Here is a 10239-nt window from a genome sequence, read left to right as displayed (position 1 = left end):
ATTTTCTGCTTTAAAAATTTAAAGGCGCTTATCTATGTCTTATTATCAATTTATTAAAGATAATTACTTTTATTTAAATAATGAGTATATTATATATTATACTTTTAGTATTAATTTATAATATATTTTATATTTTAAATTAATTCATATAATTTTTTAACATTTTTTATTTTTTATATTTTCAAAACTATTTAAAGTATTAATAAAAGAAATCAATTAAAAATGCAAATAGAGCTTCATATAGAGGAGATGGTTGGAGTTACCCCCCTCTAAAAAAGCATATACCTAAGAATATGCTTTGGGGAGGCTGCATTTTGCAGCCTCCCCATTGGAGTTGCTCTTAAGAGATAAGTTAAGAAGAGGCTTAGTTCAGGGTTTTTATGAAAACGCATGGAAATGGGCAAGCCGCGTCTTTTTTTATTTTTTGGGAACAAAAGCATTTACTCCCTTTTCCTATTCCTTAGCTTGATTCATTTACAGTGATAGTAACATACTTTCTATAAAAGTGCTCAAAAGTGGTGAAATTTTAAGAAACTCGCATCTTGGCATTTTTGAGTAAAATGGGCTTTGCTATATTTTTTTGTCCTCATCTGAGAGATAACCTTATCAAGGGTTCTCGCATTCATATTTTGTATTAATTCCTTGCTCATCCAAACTAAAGAATCCGTATTTTTCGTAAAATTTTTATTTCCCATTTTTCACTCTTGAACCAAACTCAAGAGCTTAAAGAAAATAGCATTCGATCATCGTTTTGTTTCCATAAAAAGAACTGTTAATATTATATGGAAAAGCCTTTTTACTACCCTTTTATATTCCTTTTATTTTAGTAAACTGAACCCAACAGCTCTTAATATACAAGAGTTGAACTAAATACTCTTTATGGTCTAATTCGATCATAGCACTTGATGAATAGTAACGTTATGAGTAATTTTATTGAATTCTGGAGAACTTTTTGTGCAAAATAGAAAAAAATAAAAAAGAAACTCTCAGAAAAAACTTTGGGGCATCAAAGTCAAGAATGAGGTAACTTTCAGGGTTCTTAACTTCAAATACAGAAATTTTAAAAATTATCTGTTCTTGTTGAATGCTCTAAAGATAACATTGAATCTTCCTATTGATGCCTACAAGCAGCACCAAGATAACATTGAATCTTCATATTGATGCCCACAACTAGCACCCCCTATGTACGTCACACTTATATAGTAACAAATACAAAATTTTGAAATAACTTGGTCCGTAAACATTCTAACTTTCAAAACTATAAATTTGCACTTTTTATTCAATTAATCAAACATTAGATTTAGCATGAAATTTATTTATTGAATAAAAAAAAGCTGTACAAATTTTGCCACTGGTCCGAACACAGCATCTGTTCTGAGAACGTTTTTCCTAGAGAAAAAAAGAAGTCCCGTATTTAAAGGATAACTTTGTGTTTGTTTTCATGCAACAAATATTGCAGAGCCTTTACCGTTGCAATTGTAACATTTGTGCTGCAATACCTGATTCAGCGTGCACAAGTATAAAACTATAACAGCATACCTACCTTAAGTCATTTAGTATTATGCTCTGAAGTTTGCTCATTGGACTTGAGAGAGTCTTTAACATTGAGTTAAGACTAATTCTTTGGGACAGAGCAGTCATAACTTCGGCGTTACAAGTTAACTAGAACATGGAATCGCGTAGTTATATAAGAGATGACAAGGTATATTGTTTTTCCCCAAGCGTTAGATACTCAATCAGAAACAAAAGAACAAGTTATGGCAACACTGAAAATATTGTTTTAAGAGAAGCGAAGAAAGCGCCACAGTACTGAAACAGTTGCCATACATCACATGTCTTGGATATTTTCTCTATCAGAAAAAGAGTGCTACGACTTCTAAATGGAAAAGGTGTATATACTGGATGCAGATTATATTCATCATCATAAAGAGCAGTTACCGGCCTGTTGATCTGTGAGTTGAGTAGCCAGACTGATTGCTTGATTACCTGTTGATTAGGAAAAGGAAAATGATGAGCCCTTTGACAATATGAGCTTCTGAAACGAAAATAAGAACAATGACATATTAGGAAAAGGAAAATGATGAGCCCTTTGACAATATGAGCTTCTGAAACGAAAATAAGAACAATGACAGTGCAACAATACGCTAGGGAGCTGCCCTTTGACAATATGAGCTTCTGAAACGAAAATAAGAACAATGACAGTGCAACAATACGCTAGGGAGCTCTTCATGACAGTCTAGCAGGTTGACTTTGCTCAAACGCCTACGTTCAGTTGCCTAGCATCTAAATCCATTCAAGTTGCACATGCAAGACTCGCCACCTTAATGGGTGTACTACTTATATTTATATAGGAAAGAAAAAAAGGAAAATAAAATTGGGTTAATTGTAGATACATACATGTATGGGGTTAGCCACTTGTAACCCTAAAAATTTTTATTAGCATTTAGACCCATGACCCCAAAACGTTCTCTCTTTGTTATCTGACTTGTCACAGTGGGTCTCATGTGATGTCAATGTGCTTGCAGAAAGGTCCACTGATATTTTGTTTTATCATAGAGAAAAGCCCGATGTTGAAATAAGGTCCTGTGAGGATTCCAACTGCTAATAAAAAAGTTGGAGAGTAACAAATGAGTAATCCACTGTAGTACACGGGGTGTATCTGCAATTAAGTCAATATATTGTTTGCCATGGATTCAGAAACATGAAGCAACAGAAGCCCTACTCCAAAGCAGGGCTCGTAAAACAAAGGGAAGCAAAGGGTTCAAGTCAACTAACACAAGGCACAATTCATAAAAACTAGGTAGTTTGTCTTCTCAGCAATACAGCATAGTTGAACACCAGGATATCAACGATAAATGAAGAATTTAATGTTTGTGCTTGATCTCTAAGAACATGGGAATGCTGTAATATCTCACATGAAATGCAAAAAATGAAATCACCCTATAGTAATTCTACATCCACAAGGAGCAGGCTAACCATTTTTCTGTGTGAAGACGGATTGTTCACCAAAGCACACAGCTGCAGGAAGGAAGCTCCTAACCCTTAGATTGCCATCCGAAGCTAACCAGAATCACTTTGCAGTTAAGCACATCAATGACAGCTACAAAGAACTGTCAATTTAAATAGCCTCCTTAAAAAGATCACAATACACTGGAATCAACAAGCAAGGAACCCAACTAACCACATGAAACTAAATGGCACAACATCCATTCCTCATGCAACAAGAACAATTTTCTAAAACTGAAATAATTAACTATGATAAGTCATCTGCATATTTCCTATTTCTTGTGAGTCCAATAATCTTAAGAGTATGATTCCTATCAAAATGCGCCATGGTGGGGGGCAATCTGAACCATATATGAGTCCTGCAAATTACCAAAATACCTCCCACAATCCTCGTCAGTAGGTTCAGAACGCCCCACACTATGTGGGGGTGTTCTGATAGGATTCATACTCATAAGCTTGCAATGGTACATCATCTATATTGCACCAAAATGCAGGGAAGGTTCTTGGATCGTTTCTAACATTTACCTACACCAACACATGCAATATTGCAAATACGCAGTCATTATGCATGTGTTTGGACAGCACATAATGCATAATCAGATTATATACTGCATAGTTAAATTATGTCGAAATGTGTTTGTGTGTGTGTTACACATGTTTGCAATTGAAATACTTCAAAAGAATATGAAAAAGAAAAATGATAAAATATTTGAAACACGCCCTATTCCACTCAATGGGCTAGACAAAGAAGTAAGATGGTATAATTTGTTTTGGAGCACAATAAATTCACAGATAAAGAATAAAATAATGCAATCAACTTCTGCACAAATGCACACGTCTCTGGTACTGTTAATTAACATTATTCTCCAGAAATTGGTATTCTCCTTCATGCCTCATTTTCTCCAAAATCATCCACTTTCGCCATATGGAAGGGCCAAAATCCACCTTTAGTATTATTTATTGAACACTAGTATTATGATACACGCGATGCGTGCATGACACAGCACATCTGTATGCGTAATAAAAAATGATATTAACTTACTAATTGATGCTGATATAACTGAGGTGTAAACAATTATTGCAAAAAATGAATTATGCGTACACCATTTCAGAAAATAACAATACAACAAACCACATACCTGTTTGGATAGTTCACTCACTATAGCATGAACCATATATCTATTTAGATAGACAAAGAAAACAATTGAGATAATGTACTATTGTGAAATAATATTCAAGAATAACAAAATATTTTTACTACAAACGAAAATGGTTAAAAGAATAACAAAAGATTTAATTGGACAACTTACTTATCATATTCATAGATAGGCTAAATATCACAAAACCCCCTTTAACTATGGATGATTATCAGATAACCCCCCACAACTTTCACAATATAAAAAAACCCTTAACTATAGGGATTATCAGAAACCTCCTCCCCCTCCCCCAACGGCTCTTTCCTCCTTAACTTCAAGATTTTATCAAAAAAACCCTTTTAACTTTGAGATTTATCTAAGGGAGTTTTCTAATAAAATCTCAAAGTTAAATGGAGGTTTTTTGATAACGCCTAAACTTAAGGGGGTTTCTGATATATTCAAAGTTATGGGGAATTTTCCGATAATTGTCCAAAGTTAAATGGGTTTTTTTTATTTTATTTTTTTGATATTTAGCGTTATCGATACATGCAAAGTCATTTAACAGCAAGAAGAATAGCATGCAACACGAAGAAGAGAAAAATTAGAAAAAGTAAAAGAAAGTAGCAGTGAGAAACTAAAGTTAATTTCTTCTTTAAAACTTAAAAGTAATCAGAACTCGTCAATTTCAAAGTCCGATCAATCGGGTTGTTGCGGATTAAGAGGAGGCAGTGAAGAGCATTTGATGCGGAGATATAAAGAAGAATAAAGTCAGTTTATTTGTCGTGACTTTTATTTAGAATGGGAACGTGGGGAAGTAGTTAAGGTTTTGAAATATCAGTTGAAATGTGGAACGCGTGTGGGAGATGTGAAGTTAAAATTAATTTCCCAAACTTGCCCCTCACTCTACTCTTAAATCATTGTCAGTTGTATGAAGAATTATTGGGATTTATTTAAAGTGCAACATACAAATGGTAGAACATAAAGTTGTACCAAAAGCCTGCCTTTTTTTAATAGTAGTATAGATTATCTACTGCTGTCACAGAATTATTTCTAAAGATAAAAATTTAAAAAACTAAGATAAAAGCCATACACTCCAAAGTTCCGCAAACAACCTACTTTGCCAGAACAAGATGAACTAGATCTAGAAAATAAAAAACGAAATTGAAAGAAAATCAACAATTATGAAAATTCAGGATTAGATCCATTTTTTCTTTTAAGCTTAATTGCAGAAATCTCCTTCTGACTACTCATTAAAGTTTCATAGCATCTTAAGGAAGAATCAAGCACGTGCGAAGGAGAAAATTTTAATTTTGACTGTGTGGTATCATATGCATAACTCAAAAATAAGGGATCTAATGCATAAGTCTCTGCCTATTACAATCTGACTTGAATATACTTACTAGTTGAAATAGGGCCCAAACTCTTCCTAATACAAATCTTACCAATATGAAACAGAAGCAAGCTTAAAAGAGAAAACAACAAGTGCTTCCTTAAATTAACTTCTAATTCAATCTAAAAACTTTAGAAGCAAGCTTAAAAGAGAAAACAACAAGTGCTTCCTTAAATTAACTTCTAATTCAATCTAAAAACTTTTTGCTATGTTGCATGGGTAAGGGTACGAGACACGACAAATTTGTAATAGGTAGGGTACAGGGCATGGCTATATAAGTATTTATATACACATATATTATATATGTGAATTAATAATTTGTATCAGAACAAGGATGAGAACTAAAATTCCTATAACATTTTTATTTTTTTTAATTATGTGGATCATAAATTGGAAAATCACTAGTTTTTAAACTAGATATTCAAATGACCCTTCAGAAATCAAAATTCAGAACCTGGCCTTCATCCAACGAGTTTCAAGAAGTGGATGCGAAGTGTAGGATATATGTTCAAAAAATGTATGATTATTAAAAGGTAGAGTACGGGGGACATCGCTAAATAAATATTTATATGCACATATAATATATACTAGAACTAATAATTTATATGAGAACAAGAGGAGGAGAATAAAAATTCCTATAACATTTTTTTGTTTTTTTTATTATGTGGATTATAAATTGGAAAATCACTAGTTAATGGACTAAACCTCCAAACGACCTTTCAAATTTTATTATGTGGATTATAAATTGGAAAATCACTAGTTAATGGACTAAACCTCCAAACGACCTTTCAAAATCCTATTTGGGAACCTGACCTATGTCCAATGAGTTTCAAGAAGTGGATGTGAATTGTAGGATACATGTCCCAAAATGTATGATTAGTGTTCCAAATTAAAACTTGTATAATCAAGTAGATACCCAAATAAATATTTGCATAAATGCAAAGAATATTAAAGGAGTTTGGGTACGTGTATGGATATGGGTATGTGTCGGGTATAGGTACGGCTTCAGATTAGAAGTACCCAGACTTAAAATAGAAAATCCAATACAAGAATCAACACTCATTATTAGAGAAATGATAGATCATAAACTCAAATGTCAGAAATCAGCTTTATTGCTTGAGTGCACTCTCCCTTTTACGGATTTTGAAATGCATCCAAAAGTTCATCCGATAGGTTAACTGCATCAGGTCATATAAATTTTATGTGAACACTCTTCTATAAAGAAGCAGATGAAATATTGTTTTTTCACATCCTTCCATGGTTTTAAGCATTATTTAAATTTGTGATGGAACCTAGAAATAATATCTAAAAAGGTTGCCCAGAACAACATATCTGATTAGGAGTTACTTCATGAATTTTTTTGGTAATTCTTAAATGCTGCATACCTTAATAGTTAATAACTCCAGCTACATGTGATCTTCATTGTTAGCTTGTCACCCACTACAATGTGAAGGACCTGATGAAAATGTACAGCATTGGATAGAGATGTTCATTCAAGTACATTCAAGAAATGGGAAAAAAAGGGAAAATTTTGAAGAAGCTAGTCAAGAAAACAAAAGAGAATATATAATTTAAAACCTTTGTTTATCAAGTCCTTTGAATTTGACATCGTGAAAGAGTTTCGTTGATTTCACGTAAAGCTGCATATTTGGATATGCATGTGTTGGATGTTTGCTTATGTTAAAATCAACTGAATGAATAAAATATTTGCAAGCAATGAAAAGAAAGTACCCGGAAGGCGTGGGAAATCTGGTTCTATTCCATTTCCATTGATATCCTTGTGATTTGGCGTGACATACTTCCCAATGGTGACTACCACACCAGATCCATCATGAAGCTCGAAAACCGATTGTATCAAACCCTAGAAAGATGTTGAGAAGAATAACACAGACCAAAGATGATGGAAATCAACAAGTTTTGAAATGTGAAACAATGGATTGTAGACGCATGGTCATGGGCGGATGTACATACAAGTGGGTGGTCTCAAGTAAAACCACCTTGACAAATTAAAAAATGTAGCTTATTTTATGACTATAAAGTGACACCATTAAAATAAAATGAGTGACCCATTAAACCTCAATGGCTCTAGCCCAAAATAAATTGATCCTACATTAAGATGACTCGTTAATTTAAAAGGCCTATTTCCAAAATTCAACATATCGAAGCGAGCATCATTTTTTTAGGACGAGAAAAGAAATATGTAGTGTATCCACTGATACACTTATTTATTTAGCAAGCACTGATATCACCAATTACAATGACTTCTACAGAAAGGTTATTTTCTGTAATGCAAATTGTAAAGAATCGTTTGCTTAACCAAATGGAGGATCAATGGATGAATGTCAACTTAATAACTTGCATTGATAAGGGGTGTATTTAGTGGTATTATGTATGAGGGTATTAGGAAACCATTAAAACACATGAAGACACGTAGGGATCAACTGTAATTCTATTTAGTTAGATATCTTTTTTGTATCTCCTTAAAGTTTAGATTATATTGAATGTGAGAGAAAACTTAGTAACATAATTTTTTTTATATACATATTGTGACACGCCTGTGATAAATTCCTAACTCCGCCACTGAATGGAATACACACCTTGCCAAAAGTTCTCTCTCCCACAACAATAGCTTTGCAGTTATCATGAAGAGCCGAAGCAACCTACCAAAAGCCAAAAGAAGAAAAATGACTTGTCTCAGTTGATAATGCTTAACTTGGTTGTTCATGACTAGCAAAAATAGCTACATCACTCACAATTTCGCTTGCACTTGCAGTTCTGTTATTCACCAAGACCTACATGAAGGTCTAGTTGATTATTTCCAAAAAAGATTCAGACCAAGGTGCTAAAAAGAGAGAAAACAACAATAGCATATTTTTGGTGTAACCTTATGTTAGTGTACTTAAGATCTTTAGTTCATTGGTTCTTGATGAATTTAGTCATCCAGCAGTGCATGAATATAATACATATGTTGAAGTAGTATTCACATCTGCTAAAAGTTAAACTTGATATAAATTTTAGTGAATAATAAGCCTTAAAGCATGTAGAGATAAGCTTAATACCAATATCACATAAATTCCCTCAACATACATCTATGTGTGCAGTGACAAAGCACCTTTGCTTTTTCATATTAGGACTCACAAGTAAATAGTCAACATGTGACTTAAGCTAAGACTAAGCTCAATCAATCTAGTTTTGCAGACATACAGCATTGGATGTCTAATTAATGACTTGATGCTTTTATGTACTTCTGAATTTTGTTACAGAACCTTGCCAAATTGTGCAGTTAATCATCATCAATTATAATGTGTATCACATACATCCAGAAGCTCCATTTGCTGGAGGGACTTAAAACCATGTCATGACTCACTCGTAAGTTGTATCGTAGTAATCATCGGGTTTTAATTTCTGATAGATCTTATGCTGCTATGCAGAACAGCCACAATGGAACTAATATAAGTAGTTATTTAACTGTGCATCACATAGACACATACTAAGATCTACAGTCAAGTTAACATTATAGGATACTAGTATCTTATTCAAACAATTTGAAAACCTCGGTTTTCTACTTCCATGTATCATCTACTTTAGTTCCAGTCGAATTGTGTTCTAAGGTATATCGTGAACATATTACTACAGGTAGATTACACATTTGATTTGTTATAATGAGGATGTAATTAGCATATTATTAGAATGTAAATTTTTGAGGTTGCCTTTTTATAATTAATTTTAAGAAAATTGCTTCAGACCACCAGAGATCAGGAATTTGTGCTTCCCTTTGAAAAAAGGTTAAGCTCCCAGTCGTGACTCCTTTCCGTACCAATATCCCTAAGGTACCTGCAACCACGTCTGTCACCCTCAACCTCTCAAACAACAATCGGCTCTCCTTTTCCTCCTGTTCTCTAAAACGCTACCGCCTGCACCACACTTACCCGTCCCCGCCACCTCACTCTACCTAAAATAACGTCTGCCTTCTCCCTCTGCTACCGCCTCAAATACCCTCCACTTCCAACTGCCCTTCTTTGTCGCCTCACTCACCCTAAGGGGGGTTATTTGTTGGGACAAATTAGGGCCAAGTGAGAAAATTATTCTAATGGAACAATTTTATCCCTTTGGGATATTTTGAGTAGTGTAAAGTGGGATAAATGGGATAATGGGATAATTTGAGCCTTTGATTTGACAATTCATGTAGGATAATTGATGATGTGGCACCTTATTAAAATATAATTTTATCTATTAATTATTTCTAAATTAACTTATCCAATTATTTTAGTATATTATTATAATATAAACATTATTTTACTTTAAATTAAAATATAATATGTTGTACTATAGTAACTAAATAATATTATTAATTATTATATTACATTATATTATATTATATTAGCATGCTCTACTATATAATAATTAATATAATATAAGATCAATATATTTAATATAATACATTATTTTATTTATACAAAAAATATAATATGTTATACTATAATTACTATTTATATTATTAATTATTATGTTATATTACATTATATTAGTATGCTACATTATCTAATAATTGATATAATATATGAACAATGTATTTAATATAATACTTTAATAATATATTATTTAATTTAATATATTATAATATAGTATCATAGGATATAATGTATTGTATAAAATATTATAATATTTTACTTTATTCAATGTAATATTTTTAAAATATTTATATTA

The 10239-nt window shown here is 32.5% G+C and overlaps 1 protein-coding gene across 17 annotated transcripts in view; it reads right to left on the bottom strand.

Moving 5' to 3' along the window:
• Positions 1684 to 10239, bottom strand: part of LOC109848855 (carboxyl-terminal-processing peptidase 1, chloroplastic-like) — a 28113-nt gene continuing 19557 nt past the window's right edge. For 2 of the 17 annotated variants that reach the window (XR_002248901.1, XR_002248915.1), the window contains exons 9-15: positions 8286 to 8324; positions 8130 to 8192; positions 7264 to 7393; positions 7111 to 7172; positions 6918 to 6988; positions 2977 to 4185; positions 1684 to 1986 (exon numbers count right to left, since the gene is read on the bottom strand). Coding sequence is in view for 2 of the 17 variants with exons in the window: in XM_020418563.1 (XP_020274152.1) it covers positions 6966 to 6988; positions 7264 to 7393; positions 8130 to 8192; positions 8286 to 8324 (255 nt within the window). In the remaining 15 variants the exon portion in view is untranslated. The other 15 variants (XR_002248902.1, XR_002248903.1, XR_002248912.1 and 12 more) reach the window with 15 other exon arrangements.

Source organism: Asparagus officinalis, chromosome 7, assembly GCF_001876935.1.
Source record: "Asparagus officinalis chromosome 7, Aspof.V1, whole genome shotgun sequence".
NCBI lineage: Eukaryota > Viridiplantae > Streptophyta > Magnoliopsida > Asparagales > Asparagaceae > Asparagus > Asparagus officinalis.
Note: the sequence above shows the minus strand (reverse complement) of the source record. Positions and strands in the feature narration are given on the sequence as shown.